Raw genomic sequence first — 16,022 nt, 5'->3', positions numbered from 1 at the left:
CAAGCGGAAGCGGCGGGGTGGGGACGGTGCACGGTGAGTGCACGGTGGGTTATATGGCGGGGGGTCGGGGGCTCGGGGCTGGGGCTAGTCCCGGCCCCGAGCCCCCGACTCGGCTCCCAGCCCCTGTCAGCCCCCGCTTAGCAGGGGGTGGGCGCACCCAGAGCGGCCCCAGGCCGGGTTGGGGGGTTCCTGCCTCTCCCCGCCCCCCGCCCCCCCCCGGGGGCTCTGAGGGGAGCGAGGCCTTGCCCAGGGCCCGACGGGCCTGATGTGCATCCCAGAGTGCCCCCGCTGGGAAAAAACCCCAACTTTTTCCTGATGGCATTGGGGCATCCCTTGATGCTGCAGCCCGTCTGTGCAGGACTTGATTTGTAACGAGGCCAGTAATGTTCCCTCCTTAGAGTTTTTTTTTAGTTATTCTGGATAATTTTTTTTTTAATTTCCTAGTGATTAGGAGAGCAGCACATGCTGTCCACGGGGACGCTGGTGGTTTGCAGCTCAGTTTGCAGCTCAGGTGTCTGGGTTGGATTCCCTGCAGGCTGCCATTGCTGGTAATGCACAGGGCCCTTGCTGCTTGAGAGTGCACAGTTGAGAGCAGCGTGTGTCTTGCTCGTAATCTCTCTCACTGAGCGTTCAGGCTTTTCCCCAGGCCCCCTCAGGTGGGGATTTCAAGGCAGACAGATACACTTAAAACTAGAAATGCGGAACAGCTGAGCCTAGGGTGCACTGTGCCTGCAGTGATAGGGACAGTTAAAATGAGCCTAAATGTGAATTTTAGACCCCCAAGCCAGCCCCTTCCCTTTGCCCTGGCAGCAGGGACAAGGAGCGCTGAAGGGGGTGCTGCTCCCTCAATGCTGTGCAGGGGTGGAAAGAAATCCCAGGGCCCTTGGATCCCACTGCTGTCTCCAAACTATCCCTGTGCTTGCTGTTTGCAGCAGCAACCCCATGAAAGCCACCTGAACCCACAGGCATCGGCACTCCTTTGAAGCCTGGGTGGGTGTTGGTGTGACGCCCAGCCCAGAGTGGGTCAGGCTCTGTCTTCCCTCATCTCCCTTTGCCTCCTGATAATTCTCTTGTTTTGTGTCTTGCAGATGGTGGAACGGAAACTCCTTGTTCTTTTTGGCAGCCAGACTGGGACGGCTGAAGACACAGCCGAGAGAATTGGCAGAGAAGCCAAGCAACGACACTTCCAGTGCAGAGTAGACGCCCTGGACAGCTATGACGTGGTGAGTAGTGATGCAGAGGGGTGCTCCAAGCAGTTCTGGTCTTGCTCCGTCTCTACCAACCCCATTTCTGGCACTTGGGCATCCTCCACCCTTGCTGTGACCTGCTGTATTTCACCAGGTCCTGGCTCTGTGCCCTTTCTGAGGGCAGCTTGTGTTAACTCAGCTGAAAGGGTGTGAAAACTGAGCAATGACTGTTGGGATAGAGTCCGTGTTTGATGACAAATACTCAGCCATACCCAGTAAGGCGAGGAGCACCGAGGAGCTGATGTTGCAGGCAGTGTGTGGGCAGCAGATGCTGCTGCAGTGCCTGTAGAGGAGGTTGTGCCACTACTTGGGTTTTATTCCGAGTGTGGCCTGTCCATTAACTCGATGCGATGTGAGCAGCCGTGTCAGGACAGCTGGGACGCGTGTCTGTAGGCTGCTGACCTGAATGTGCCTTTCCATGTTTGTGCCCACAGGCCAACCTCATCAACGAGCTGTTGGTGGTATTTGTGTGTGCAACCACTGGCCAGGGTGACCCACCTGACAACATGAAGGTAGGATGTGCTCCTGTCCATGCTGCTTTTATATTCCTGGTCCAGTGACTGGATTTCTCTCTTGAAGCAGCTTGAGCAGTGGTTTGTTTTGGAGGGGGGAGCTTTGGAGCAGTACTAGTTGCATCTTGTGTCCCTTAAGGGACAAAGGCGGGGAGCTGGTGAGGTTTCAGCAGCTCAACAGCTGAGAGGGGCCCCACTATCGCAAGAGCCATGACCTTGTGGAGAGCTCACAGAGCATCGCCCTCCTGGCAAGTAGTAGCGGTGGCTACTTTCAGGGGTCACTTCTGCAGAAGGCCATGCTCCCCACTCAGTTGGGACTCAGCAGAGGACAGGAGGGACCCAGTGGGTGGGTGAATGGCGAACTAGGGACAGGCAGGCAGGGAAGGCTTCCCTGGCAGCAGCGTGACTCCCAGGTTGTGTCCTTCATAGATGTTCTGGCGGTTTCTGTTCCGGAAGAACCTGCCACCTGGTTCCCTCTGCCAGCTGGACTACGCTGTGCTGGGCCTTGGTGACTCCTCCTATCCCAAGTAAGCAGCTCTGTGGCTCCTTGCCTGCCCGTGACACCTGCTCCTCACAGCTCTGGCTGCAGGCGAGACCACAGTGGCTGGAGAATGAAGAGGGTAAGGGGAGGCAGAGTCTGATTGTAGAGCAGCAGCTCAGACTAAATGTAATTCCCGCCAGCCTTAAAAATCCTTTCCCTACCAGCCCGTGTCCCTCCTAACCCCCAGGAATTTGGCTTCTGCCTGTTTCTTTCCTCCCAGCCTCTTCAAGCAGATGCTTTGCTGCAGTGTGTCAGACATCATTTTCCTGTAGTTATTGCGGCCATTCAGTTCTCTGTCTGAATTGGAGGAAAGCCCGTGCCACAGCAATTTCAGTGGACCAAGCCAACGTGAGGCGTGAAACACAGAGTTTTAGGTGGCAGCTAGCCCCGTTGGTCCCAGTTCTGTCTCAAAAGATTGTTCCCATGTGCCCGAAAGAGCTGTAGGGGTGGGGGTAGGGGGGGCGGGGGGAGTGTGCCTGAGCTCTGTGAGGCAGTAAGGGGACAAAGTGAAGGAAGTGTTTCTCTGCTTGGGGCACAAGCTGCCCTGAAGGGAAACTGGACCTTCCTGAGTCCCTTCTGGGAGCTGGGTACAGCCAGTGTGGCCTAGCAAGTGGCAGCCAGCTGCTTCTCTGAGCTGCCCCAGGATGGAGGCATAGGCTGGGCAGGGCACAGGGCCAGGTCGTGTGTGCTTGCTCTGGCTGGACCTGCCTCTGTGCTGCTCTGGCGTAACCCTGGCAGCGTGTGCTGGCTCATGTAGCCAGCACCTGCTGTTCTGCTAGAGCAGCCCTGCCCTCTGCAGCTGCGGTTATTCTTTGCTCAGGTTTAATTTTGTTGCGAAGAAGCTGCACAAACGGGTGCTACAGCTTGGGGGCAACCCTCTGCTGCCAGTGGCGTTGGGAGATGACCAGCATGACTTGGGGTAAGAGCCCAGTGGAGGGGTGGCTCGAGGGGGAGCCCTGGGGTGCACTACAGTTTTGTCCTCAGCCTGATGGCAGGGCTGTGTATGCTTTACCCAGCCTCAGGGACAGCAGCGTGATGCTCCCCACCATGAGACTCCTCCTGCACCCCAGACACGACCAGCAGCCTCCTGCTGCTCTCTGTGCTGGTCTCTGCTCGTAACTCTCCGGTGCCAGGACCTGGGTCACTTCCTTCTCCAGGGTGTCCCACAACCCCCAGCATGTGCCAGTGTCTCCTGGCTCTGCCCCAGTCCTGTTCAGACCAGGGGACAGCTGTGTCACACTGCCACATACCTGGTGGCATTACAGCAGCCTGAACTGTGCTGCTGTTCTCCTCACGTGAGGCAGAGGCTGTGTGTGGCTCAGGGAGCTGGTAACTGCCACTGGTTGTGCTGGAGGGGTTGGTTCTGTTCAGCTGCCAGTGGTTGGGCCCTAGAGAGCAAGTGAGTGCTTAGGGTGCCAGAGACATTTCCAGACCTGAAGCAGGAGGGGAACGGCATGGAGCAGATCTGCAACGAAAGGGGAGCAGAGGTGGTTGCCCAGGGGTGGCCCAGAGTTGTCCCGTTGCAGGGGTAGCAGCACATGAGCCTGAAGGGATGCTGCTGCACTGCTGCAGCCCGAATTTCCTGCTTGCAGGCCATATGCAGTGGTTGATCCATGGCTCCTGGCCTTATGGGACAAGATCCTTGCCTTGTATCCTCTCCCTCCTGGCCTTGAGATCATCAGCGCAGATGTACGGTGAGTGCACAGGTTGGGCAGGGACTGGAGCTGGCTGGTATGAAATGCCGTGTTTCCTTGGCAGTTCTCCAGGGTGGAGTTATGCTCCACTTTGACCAGGAAGCCTTCTCACACGGCTTCTGGTGTCCCAAGTATCCCTTGAACTTTGGCCATGGGTGGCCCATCTCTCTCTGGATGGGATGTCCCCTTGTCCCCTGGGTATGTGTGTAGCTAGCTGCCCCAACAGGGTTCTGCCCATCTTGCTGTCCTGATGTGCCTCTGCCCTTGGCAGACCTGCTGAGCGTGTATGCCCAGCCAGCCTCCCTCTGCCTGCTCTGGAGCTTTTGGGATCTCCTTCCCCTGGCAGTCTGCATTGCGTTCCCTTACCGTGAGCCAGGTGCAGGGGACAGGGATGATGAGTGTTGGGTATGGTGAGAGACTTCAGGCTTCTCCCTGCCTCCAGCCTCTAGCACTACAGCAGCAGAGGAGCTGTGGCATGGAGGTAACCACGCTGCATTGCTCTCCTCCCCACAGCCTGCCCCCAAAATACACCCTGCACTACCTGGCTGAGGACTCCCTGCACCCCAATGGTGACGTGCTCCAGCCATCAGCACCCAGGGCTGTTCCCTCTGAGCTGCATCCCTTCACTGCCCAGATGGTGTCTAATCAGCGGGTGACAGCAGAATCCCATTTCCAGGATGTCCGGCTCATCGAGTTTGATGTCACGGGCTCAGGCATCACGTGAGAATTTTCCTGACTTCCCCCAGGCTTTGATGTGTGGGTTGGGGTGTCCCACAGCCTGCCTTTCTCTCCCACTCTCCTTCAGTAATATCTGAGGCTATGGCCTTGTGGGCATGGTCCCTGCTGCACTGTCCCCCTCCATGACAAAGTCAGGGGTGTATAGCAGTGTGGGTCCTGCCCGTGGACCAGTTCTTGTCTTTAGAGCTAGGTTAGAGAGCACAATGGTAGTGACACTGGAAATCTGGCAGAGTTGTGGCCTCCCCCCTGGTGCAGGTGCTGGTTGGGATGGCGGTGCTGTGCCCATGGGCCTGCTCCTTGGCTGCGCTTGGCAGGTCCTGCTGCTTCCACAGGTTCAGTGCAGGGGACGTGGTGATGATCCAGCCCCAGAACTGCCCTGAAGACGTGCAGCAGTTCTGCCAGCTCCTGCGCCTGGACCCAGACAGACGCTTTGTGCTGAAGCCCACGGAGCCCGGTAGGTCCTGCCTGCTACTCCTTTCCTTCCCTGCTGGGACAGGACAGCCTCTGAGCTCTGGCCCACCTGAAGCTCTGCTTTGCCTTTGCTGTAGACCTGGTTAATAGGGAGCTGGGAGTGGCTAATGGGTACAGGACACCTGCCTGTCTCACAGTACGGGGGGCTCCCCTTCCCTCCCAGCGCTGCACACACGTGGATCCCGCATTAGGGCCAGTGCTGAGGCTGCCTTGTGCCTTTGCAGCCGCCAGCACAGAGCGTGGAGGATCCTGTAGCCTCCCAAACCTGAAGTTGGGAAGCTTGTGCCTCCTTGCCTGGGACATGCAGGTCTCCCCGCTCTGCCTGCACCCCAGGGACCTTCTGCAGGTGGTTCTGCAACCACAAACCAGCATTAACAACTAGAGCAACCTCTTGGTGGCTCTGAGAGTTTTCTCTCCTTTCCCCTGAGTGCCCGTTCCTCCTCCATCTTTTGTGTGTCTGTCAGTGTTGGGATTTTTGCCTGGCAGGCAAACCCAAGAGGAATCCAGGCTGCTTCTCACACCATTGGGAGAGAAATAGGAGATAAGAACAGGCCTGACATATATGACACTGCTGGTTATTTACACTGCACTGTGTGTGGGTGAGGTGGGACTCATACGGATGAGGGATTGTCCTAAAGCACTTGCATAAAGGGACAGCTCAGCACTGCTGACTTTCTCTGCTGCAAACCTGTGGGTTTGGAAAGCAAGCTGGGGAGAGCAAGAGGGAGTGCAGGCCCAAGGTGTGGAGCAACAATGGCAGTAGTTAAAGTTGGCTTCACTAGCACGTTCACGCAACCTGTGGGTGCCTGCAGCCAGCAGGGCTGCCCTTATTTGGGTGCCTGGGGAGTGGCAGAACTGTGGGGGCAGCAGGTGGGCAGTGCTCAGGCATCCAGCCCGGTGCTGGCCCTGAGCTTTCCCTGTGCCTTGCCTTGCAGGTACATCCCTCCCTGCCCTCTTGCCACAGCCCTGCACCATCTGGCACCTGGTCACTCACTACCTGGACATCTCCTGTGTGCCACGACGCTCCTTCTTTGAGCTCTTGTCCTACTTCTCTACAAACGAGCTGGAGCGGGAGAAGCTGCAGGAGTTCAGCTCTGCGCAGGGCCAGGAAGAACTATACAGCTACTGCAACCGGCCCCGCAGGAGCACGCTCGAGGTAAGGCTGGGGGGGGAGCGTGGCAAACCCACTTCATGAGGGCTGTGCTGTGGCATAAAGCGCCCAGGCAGATGATCAGCCATGATTTCTTGGCTGGGGAACTTCATCTACTTCACCCACTTTCTGGTGTCCTTGGATTTCTCCTGGTGGTTAAGACCACCTCCAAATCCTTCTGGGCTGTGTGGTGGGCCCTGTGCTGCAGCCTGGGGGTGAGAGGAGGGCAGTGGGACAGTGCGGTTGGCGCTCAGAGGTACCCTGTGCGGTGCCTTTGGTCGAGGGCAGCGTGGCACAGCAGTGTGGGACAGCCGCTGACACCCCGAGAAGCAGGCAGGATGCCTTCTGGGGTGTACCAGTTCTCACCCAGCCTTGGCATTGCAGGTCATGTGGGATTTCCCTCACACCACGTGTGCTATTCCACCCGAATACCTGCTGGACCTCATCCCTCGCATCAGACCCCGTGCCTTCTCCATCGCTTCCTCCATGCTGGTAAGAGCTCAGCCTCACGTCAGGCTCTGAGCTGAGGGTCTGGCAGGGCCAGGGCTGACCGTTGGTGCGTGCCGCAGATGTTCAGGCTGTACTCCCAGGCCCTCTGAGCACCCACAGCCCACCCGAACTGCTGCCGCGCTGTGAGCCTGTGGCAGCCTGCTATGCTGGGTGTAAACCCCAGGGCTGTGCCAGCCTCCGGGTTAGGGCGCTTGCCCTCCGGTGGCCCTGCAAGAGCTGGGGCTGGCCCAGTGCGCTCCAGAGGTCTGGTGTCCTCGTCACAGGGAGCGGTGGGATGTGGTGCGGTGGAGACTCGAGTGTCCCGTGTGGTGTGGCCATGGAAGGGGGAGTGCTGCTTCCTGCCGCTGCCGGGAGGTGGCAGCGGGACCTGGCCCGGGTGGCTTGGCAGAGGTCAGCCCATGCACGAGTGGCATTTGTCCTCCATGGGAGCCTCTTGGGTTGGACAGCCTCTGTCACTGTTGCCAGCTGTGCAGGGCCTTCCCACAGCAGTGCTTCTCGGGAAAAACCCTCTTCCCCACTGCAAAGGTTTTGGGTAAGAGTGTGCTCCATTCTGTGTCCGAGTGGGTGTTTCAGGCTGGGACAAGTCTTGCAGATGCCCTGGCAGGAGCTGAGCACAGGCTTTGTCCCTGGAGGAGGCAGTGGGCTCTTCCTGCAGAGCTGGGCCGGGTGTCTTCTTATTTCTCGTGACTCCTGTCTGGACACAGGCTCACCCTGACCGGATCCAGATCCTCATGGCAGTAGTGCAGTACAAGACGCGGCTCAGCAAACCCCGACGTGGTCTCTGCTCTACCTGGTTGGCTTCTCTCAACCCAGAGCAAGGTAATTGCTTGGACTCTGTGAGAACCCTGTGTGCTTGCCACAGAACACACTACTGATCCCGTGGGATTGCGGTGGAGCTGCGTGTGTGCTGGCTGTGTGCTGGAGCTGCCTGGACCCTGGGTGGAGCACCACCACCATGGGGAGCTTCAGTACACTGGCTTGGCAGGATGGGCTGAACTCACCATAGCTGTCCTTCCTTGTGCTCCCATCCTCTTCAGAGCATGGCATGTTCCTCCAGCTTGCCCTGAGCTCCTGGTTTTCTCCCAGCTGCTCAACCCTCCTGCTCCCAGCATCAGCATGCCCTGCTGTCCCACAGTGGGCTGCTCCTGGCGTCCTGGAGCTGATAGTGCTTCGACTGCTGGACACCTCCAGCCCCATAGCACCAGCTCTGGGAACGACGATCCTTCCTCTGAGCCCATCCATCCTGTCCTCCAAAGCCTGTGTGTGCTGCTCATCTGCTCTAACAGTGAGACACATCCATCTGGGTCCCCAAGCAAATTTGACAAGTTTGCAGGGTCTTCATGCTGCACGATGGTAGAGAATTGTTCTGTATGACTCCAGGGCAGGATTGGGTCTTCTCAGAGTATCTGTACGGGGATCTTCACCTCTCCTCTGGCTTCCAGAGGAGGCAAGTTTGGCCCTCCCTTACTCAACAGCCAGGCTGAAATCTCTGCTCACCTCCACCACTGTCTTCCCTGGCACCAGCTGGTGTGAAGAGAAGTGGGGCTCTTGCTTTGCTCTGGGGTTCGCTCAGGTGCTTGCAGAGACAGTGCCTTGGTGCTGGGGTGGTGGTAAGCCAGGTGCTGTCTGTATCTTCTGAGCATCCAGGAAGACCTGGATGCTTCGCTTGCCCTCTGCAGGATGTCACAGGTGCAGTGGTGGTGGGGTGATGCTAGCTGGTCTGTTTGTTTTGCAGGTGATGTCCGGGTGCCTCTTTGGGTGAAGAAAGGAGGAATGAAGTTCCCAGCTGACCCTGAGACCCCCGTGATCATGATTGGCCCTGGCACAGGGGTGGCACCTTTCCGAGCAGCGATACAGGAGCGGGTGGCACAAGGACGTAGAGGTGAGGGATGGTCCTGGGAGGGACTTGGGATGACCCTTGCTGCAGACAGGTCTGTGTTAAACATATGGGAAAGGGGGACGGGGGGCTCCTGAGGGTTTGGACGGGCCCAAGCTTTGCTGTGTTTGAGCTGGACTCTGGGGTGGGTGAGCACCAGAACCTGATGTGTGCAGCCTGTGTGGTTATTCACAGGCTGTGCTGCAGGGTGGCTCCTTGGGTTGGGGCAGGGCTCTGCAGAGGTTTGCTCTTGGCTCTCTGCGAGGGGAGATGGGTTACTGAGCTCATATTCCACTATACAAGGAGTCATGCCTTCCCCCTTGCCCCATCCTCATTCCCCTGGCTCAGCTGTGGATCTTGGCAGGCAGCTGAGGCTTGTGGAGGGGAACAGGCAGCCCTGGGGAGCTCTTCTTGCCCTGCCCGCCCCCCACCTTCTGGTTTTTCAGCACACCGGGGCCTCTGGCTACCACAGTTTGCTTGGCTTAATGCTCATACGGCTGCTGGCTCTTCCAGGCCTGTCAGCTAGGCGCAGCAGAGAGGTGAAAGCCTTGGGGCTCTGCCACACGTCCCATGGGCACCAACAGTCCCCAACGCTTGCAAGGCATTTGGTTCACACAGCACAGCCCTTGTGGTCTGCTGTCTGCAGGGAACTGCTTGTTCTTTGGCTGCCGCCAGAAATCCAAGGACTTCTACTGCCAGGCGGAGTGGGAAGAGCTGGTGACAAGGGGCTTGCTGACACTCTTCACAGCTTTCTCCAGGGACCAGGTTAGTTCCCAGAGGAGGAGGGTGGATACAGAAGCATCTCAGGCAGCACTGATGGGACTCTGCCAGTGTTTCTGGCCCCTATACCTGTTGGCATGGCCTGCATAGGGCCTGGTGGGGTGACACAGCGGTCACCTCGCTCCCCCACCCCATCTCGGTGCTGGCCAGGATCCCCACCAGCATGGCACTGCCACTGCCCAGCCAAGACATGTCTGGCTGAGTTGAGCTAGAAGGGTTGCTGTGATAGGGCTGGCAAGCACTGGAGCAGATAAGGTGTTAGCCAGCTTTGTTTGGCTGGACCACGTGAGTGATAAAAGGCTCCGAAGGCTCTTGGAGGGGTCATCAGGCAATAACCTTTCTCGGTTGAGTGCCACCCGCCCCATTGTGTGCCTGTGATCGCCAGCTGAGGAGCTTGGTCTTCATGCCAGCCCTCCCTGTGCCTCAGCCATACAGGAGAAAGCTCCCTGGAGGTACAAGCACCCCCACGACTCAGCCCTTCTGCTCCCTTATTTCCCAGGCAGTGTCTTTGGTGGGCAGCTTTCTTACCTCCGCTCTGGGCTACAGGGCTTTTTGCATTGCCGGAGAGGCTTTGCAGGCTGGGACTCTGTTTCACTGCCTTGCCTTGTCCCTTGATGGCACTGAAAGCTCAGCCTGCCTTTGAAACAGAGATCTGATAAAAAGGGTCAGTGAGGAGTGGGTATTTCTGGGTAGCTCAGCTGCACCAGTCCTTTTCTCCTGACTGTGTGCATGCATTGACATGAAGCCAGCATCTTTTATCTAGTCACTTGTAAGGCATGAGTTCAATGCTTCTGTGAAGGCTTTCCAAGTCTTTGAACAGGAGCAGCACTGCAGAGGTTTGTGGGATGACCACTCTGCCTTTTTTCTTGATGGCTCACACAGTGAAGGGAGGACGTACTGCTCCCTGAATCTGGAGAGTGGCCCCAGAGCTTCCTCCTGCCCTCGCAGGCTCTGGAGGGACAGGACTTATATTGGAGTGTGCCTCCCGGCCTCCCTTCTCTGCCTGCTCCGTGGGGTGAAGCAATTTGTCACGAGAGTCTTCTGCCACTGAGTCCATGCAGTGCCACACAGGGAGGCGAGCAGGAGCACAGCCAGGTAGGATGTGCCACGTTGGGCCATTGTACCTATGGCTCTAGGAGATACCACACACGTTAACTCATCAAAAACTTGGTTTTCAATGACTCTGGCAGGAGCTGGGATGCTGAGCAGGATTTCCCTCTTCGTAAGGTTCCCTTTGCAGCAACCTTCTGTCACATCACATCTGCCCCACGGTGCAGACTGATTGATCCCAGCCTAATGCGACTGTCGGTAATTCTCAGCAGGATGCCCTGGGGTTTAGCTGAGATATCGTGACCCGAGTTTGTCACTGGAGTGCTCTCCTTTCTAGGTAGCTGCAGGTCCTTAAATGACCTGCTTGGAGCCCCAGCCTCAACAGAGCCTCTGTCAGCACTTAGCTGATTAATGTTAATGATGCTGAAGCCGAGCTACCGGCTGGCTGTGTCGGTGCTTGTGATGGGCTTGCTTACCTCCTGCATCGCCGGCGGCCGGTCCGAGCAGTAAAGCTGTGCCGTGGAGCCGTGTGGGACCTGCTGACCACGCGGTGACCAGCTCTTGTGACAGCCAGGGCTGGCTGCTGCTTGGGGTTGTTCCCACGCACACCTCCAGGCTGCAGCATGTAGGGAGCCTGAGACACAGCAAGAGCCTTGTTGCCTTTGGGGCTGGATGTGAGGGAGGAGGACCTCGGGAGGAGGCTGCGGCCCTGGCTCAGCTCACCTCACCACTGTGCAGAGCCCGGTGTGATGGGATGCAGGGTGGAAGGCCTGGCCTCCATCACAGTGTCACCTTTGTCGTGGAGGAGCCGTCAGTGCTGGCAGTGAATTCAGGCATGTTGGCAATGGTGTTCCTTTTGGGCAGAAGCCAGGGCCGTAGGCAGTTGCTTGGATGCGTGAAGTCCTGTGGATTAACCCTTTGGGAACTCTCCTTGGTCGGGCTATGCTGTGCCAAAAGCCTGTTGTATCCAGTCCCTATGCACAGCAGGGAGGCAGGGAGTGGGACCAAGGCCGTCCCTCCCAGCTTTCTGCCCTTCCAAGCTGTTTCAGGTCTCCAGCAGGTGACAGGGCTGGGACCAGCAGCCAGGGATGTGGGGAAGGGTCTCTGCCCTGCAGCAGCCTGGGCACGGGAGAAGCCACAGAGCCTCCTGTGCCCATGCTGGGAGAGGGGAGGCAGGAGAGGCTGTTCATCAGAGCTGGAGCAGGCAGGGGGAAGCCAAAGGTTTCAAGGGGGCTACTTGGGGTGTGTTCCCCAGTGAAGCTCCTGCTGCTGCACCCGTCTCCCACCAACCCATCCCAGTTTGCTGACGTGAGGTGAGGGGATCCCCTTCCCTGTGCAATAGTGGAACCAACTGCTTCTCCCAGTGCTTCCTGCTCTGGGGGGCTGTGCTGCCCTGCACTTTTGCAAACAGCCCCTGAGAACAGTCCCCAGGGGCTGCTGCCAGGGCTGGGTGGGCTCAGTGCCGTGTTTCCCTGCAGGAGGAGAAGGTTTACGTTCAGCACCGCATCCAGGAGAACAGAAGGCTGGTGTGGGAGCTGCTGAGCAGCAGGAGCGCTCATGTCTACCTGGCTGGGTGAGTGAGAGGTCTCCACACAGGCGCTGTGGTAGCGAGGCTGCATGTCACTGCTGCTCCCCCTTACTGGAGGCATTCCCACAGCTCAGCCTCCAGAGTGAGCACACCCTACACCCTCCAGGTCTCTAGGGGCTCCAGGGACTGGTGTAGAGGGACCAGCTCATTCCTCCTCTCCATACGTCCTGCGCTGCAAGCCCTGGCTGAGGGCCATTTCTCACCTATTCTGTGCTTCGATTAGAAGGGGCAGAGCTGGAATCGTGGTAAAGCTACTTCAGCTGACTCTGTGTGCCCATCCCTCCAACTGCCAGTGCCTGTGACCAGCATTGTCTGCCAGTGGGCCATCTGGCTTCTCACCCATGGCAAATCCGTAACAACAGGAGGGCCCTGGTCTCTCCACACCCGTCTCCTCCAGTGGGTCTCTGTGAAACTGGGGAAGGAGGCTTGTGGTGTTCCTGTGACTGTTCATGTGGGCAGGAGGCTTTTAAAGCACAGCATACCAGGGTTCCACCATTGCTGGGGCTCGTGAGCAACAGCTTTTGGCCCCTCAGCACATTCTGGCTAGCTCTTTGCACCCAAAACTGCCTTCCTGGGGCAGGGACAAGCCACGTTGCACTGGAGCCTGCTTCCTTTGACAGTTTACCAGGTGTTTACTTTGAGCTGGTTGGAAATCTTGAACTGTTGGCTAAAAGGTGAGGTCTGGCCTTTGGAGGCAGAACATCTGCAGCTCCATTCCAAGCTCTGTAGCTTTTTTCCTGGGCAAAGCCCTTAACCTGCCTGCCCTTGTTGCTGCCTGTATGGCAAGGAGGAGGCTGCTCACTTGCTGCCTGGGGCAAGTGTTGTGAAATGGTTTGGGCTCCTTGAGCTGTCGAGAGGCTGGCGACGGTCTTTGTCGTGCACCCCACGACCTAGAAAGCACTGTGCAAACTCGTGCCTTGCTGTTGACACAAGCAGCAATTGCAGGGAGCACTTTCCTGCCTGTCTCCCACAAGAGCAGGAACTTCCCTGGTGCCTTGCAGGGTGAGACTGGCCCCGCTGCATTCCTGGGAGAAGGAGATTTTTGTTTACTGCCCAGGAAGCAGAGGCCAGGCCGCCCACCGCTCTGTCATTCACTGCTGCACCAGCGCTACTGCCTGGTCTGGCATTCCCTGCTGTGTCACAGGGCTTCCTGGGGCACTTACCCCAAGCTCGTCATTCCTACCCGTGGATCGGGGGCTCGGGTTTGATTTCCTCCGTCAAGCTGCACTTGGGACTTGGGGCCGTGCCTCCATCCACAGTCCAAATGCTGAGACTGTTGGGCAGCTCTTGGGTGACCACTGGGCATGGTGTCTTGATGGTTCTGTCCTCTCCTTCTTCTGTCCCCTTTGCTACTTTCTGGTGCTGATGGCGACACCCTGGGGGCTGCCAAAAAAGGATCAGTATCTTGCAAAGAGCAAGGCTTGCGCAGCAGTCCCCCTTGCAGGATTTTGCAGTGGTCACGAGGGTGTTTTAGACATGAAGGTTGCGCTGAGACCCACCTCGCTGGGGTCTTTGTCCCTGGCATGGGATGATCCTCAGCCCTGATCAGACAGGTGGGATCTGGGAGTCTCATCCTCCTTGTACAAGTGGCACCTGTCCTGTTTGCAGTGGGCGCTTTCCCACTCATCCTGAACAGCCCACACCATGTGTATCGATGCCCGGGATCACAGTGCCCCTGCCTGACCCGCAGACTCTGAACTGCCAGTGGGTTGTCAAACAGGGGTGCAGCTGGTCTAGCCTGAAAGTGGCCTTTATTCCCCCCTAAAAATAGTATTCACAGTTTCAGCTATGCTAGGAGAAATATGGGGAAAGCGAATCCTGAGCTGTGTGGCCCTGAGCAGTGGCCCTGGGCTATGTAGCACGGTGTGTCTGCCTTGTCAGGCCCTTGCTGGCTGCGGTAGGGTCTGGGGAGCCAGGGCTGTATCTTCTCTGTGATTGTACCCAGGTTATCTTGCCCAGGGGCAAAAAGATTGAAAATGTGTCTCTTTTTCTGCAAAAAATAGATATCTGACATGTTTTCCATCACAAGCCCGACGACATTACACTGTACTTGTATATCGGTGCTTGACTCAGAAACAATAAGACTCTTCCAAAAAAAGAAGACCTCCTTTCTGTGTATTTTGGGATGTTAATCAGCTTCAAAAGCAAGTCAGAATTCTGCCTTATTCTTGGGAAACAGCAAGGACGTTGCCAGATTCTTGTGCCAATTGGAGCAGGCTGGGAAATTTTTTATTAGATTTTTTTTTTATCACAGAGTCAGTTCATCAAATGAAACTCTCTCCAGGAAAAAGTCTGATTTTCTTATTTCCCATAAGAAATAATGCACTTGGAAGTGCTGAGTTGTTTTGGGGTATTTTCTACGTAGAAGCTCATGTTTTCTTCACCATTTCTCTTATTTTGAGGTTTAAACTGTCTTTGGTTACAAATGTCACCATCAAAACAATCTTTTCAGATTTCTTGAAAGGTGGCAGCAGATGGATGGAAGCGGCTGCTCCTTCGCAGCAGTCATCTTACCCAGCTCAGGATCAGACATTTTTTACATTGAGTGTTTCCCGAGATGAAAGGACAGTTTCCTGCCCTCCTGCCGATAAATTAGGACTCATACATATTTCCTGTGTCCTTCTAATGAGGGGGATGGGAAGTGGAGCAATATGGGGGCCAGAATTAAGGCTCCTGAGCTGTGTGATGCTCCTTCACCAGGGACTGGGTACTGTGGCCACATCTTTGCCTGCAAATGCCAGCCCTGAAAATCCCTGTGTGGATAACGGCACTGCTCTCTAGGGAGTGGTACGAGCTGCTTCTTGAAGGCTGTCATTTATTCAGTGCCAGGCAGCCTGTGTTGCAGGGTGAGGCAGGTTCCCACTGCTGTGGTGCAGCAGCAGCCTGCGCTGTGTGCCAGGGACGGTGGGGTCAGCTGCAGGGACTGCTGCCCTGCTCTCGTGGGCTGCTTTGCCAGAGCACTGGAGATGCAGATATGCCCTCATTTTTCCTGCTTGCCCTCTATCGTGCTGCCTACTCTCTCTTCCAGGAATGCCAAGCAGATGCCAGCGGCAGTGGCTGAAGCCCTGCAGTCGGTGATACAGTTGGAAGGTGGCCTGTCACCCTCTGAAGCAGAGGAGTATTTAACAGCCCTGGAACGGTCCCAGCGCTTCCAGTCTGAAACCTGGTCGTAAGCCTGGCTCCCTGCCTCCACCTTGCCCATGAACTCTGCTTGAATAAAAGAGCCAGAAGAATGATCCACTTCTGGCATCGTCCTTGGGCCACGATTATCCCAGCCAAAACAGGGGCCTGGCAAAGGGGCTGGATTTACCAAGCCAGCCCTTCCCTGATGGCTGCAGGGCCATGGTGGGCAGGGGGAACCTGTCCCCTGGGGGTGTGGGTTTGGTGTGGTTAAAGCCTGGCTCCCCGTGCCCACGCTGTGCCAGAGCAGAGGTGAGCAGTCTGGCGTGGGATGCCGCTGACTGGCTCCTGCATGAGACCAAGCTGCTGTTCCGTGTGCTCCAGCTCCTGGGGTGCTCGTGCTGGGTGAGCCGCACCTGTGGGCACTGCTAGAGCTGCAGCATTGGCAGCAGCCGTTGTTTGTGGTAGGACCTAGAGGAAGTGAGCTGTTGCATGGGAGTCTCTCCACCCTGGCATTAGTCAGCGGCAGCAGCACCTGCTGCAGGAGGCCGGCTTGACAGACCTGTTCCCCCTGTCTCCAAGGGCTGAGGCCAGTGGGGATGGGTGCAGTAAGGAAGTTTCCATCCCTCTGTCTCTGCTGCCAGCTCATCTTCCCGAGCCTGCCCGATGCAAAAGTCTGTGCTCCCCGAGTGCCAGTTCCTACTGAGTTATCCGATTCCCTGAGCACCTTCTCTGCTGGACCTGT

The 16,022-nt window shown here is 57.1% G+C and overlaps 1 protein-coding gene across 8 annotated transcripts; it reads left to right on the top strand.

The window, feature by feature from the left end:
• Positions 1-4: 4 nt before the first annotated feature.
• On the top strand, positions 5-15,397 carry NDOR1 (NADPH dependent diflavin oxidoreductase 1). 8 transcript variants are annotated; one of them, XM_037400478.1, is made up of 15 exons: positions 5-33; positions 1,089-1,223; positions 1,682-1,759; positions 2,189-2,286; positions 3,121-3,219; positions 3,893-3,994; positions 4,508-4,714; positions 5,065-5,186; positions 6,139-6,359; positions 6,738-6,845; positions 7,568-7,682; positions 8,599-8,745; positions 9,386-9,504; positions 12,048-12,142; positions 15,186-15,393. In XM_037400478.1, exons 2-15 carry the CDS (start codon positions 1,089-1,091, stop codon positions 15,328-15,330), a joined length of 1,791 nt encoding a protein of 596 aa, XP_037256375.1. In that variant the 5' UTR covers positions 5-33; the 3' UTR covers positions 15,331-15,393. The 8 variants fall into 8 exon arrangements, 6 of the variants coding, with proteins under 6 accessions (XP_037256375.1, XP_037256376.1, XP_037256374.1 ...); XM_037400479.1 differs by having other exon boundaries at positions 28-44; positions 15,186-15,397; XM_037400477.1 differs by lacking the exon at positions 5-33 and adding an exon at positions 85-376 and having other exon boundaries at positions 15,186-15,397.
• The last annotated feature ends 625 nt before the right edge of the window (positions 15,398-16,022 follow it).

The sequence above is a fragment of the Falco rusticolus genome, chromosome 9 (genome assembly GCF_015220075.1).
Source record: "Falco rusticolus isolate bFalRus1 chromosome 9, bFalRus1.pri, whole genome shotgun sequence".
NCBI classification, from domain to species: Eukaryota; Metazoa; Chordata; class Aves; order Falconiformes; family Falconidae; genus Falco; species Falco rusticolus.
The sequence above is the reverse complement of the archived record's forward strand: the minus strand, read 5'-3'. Positions and strand labels throughout refer to the sequence as shown.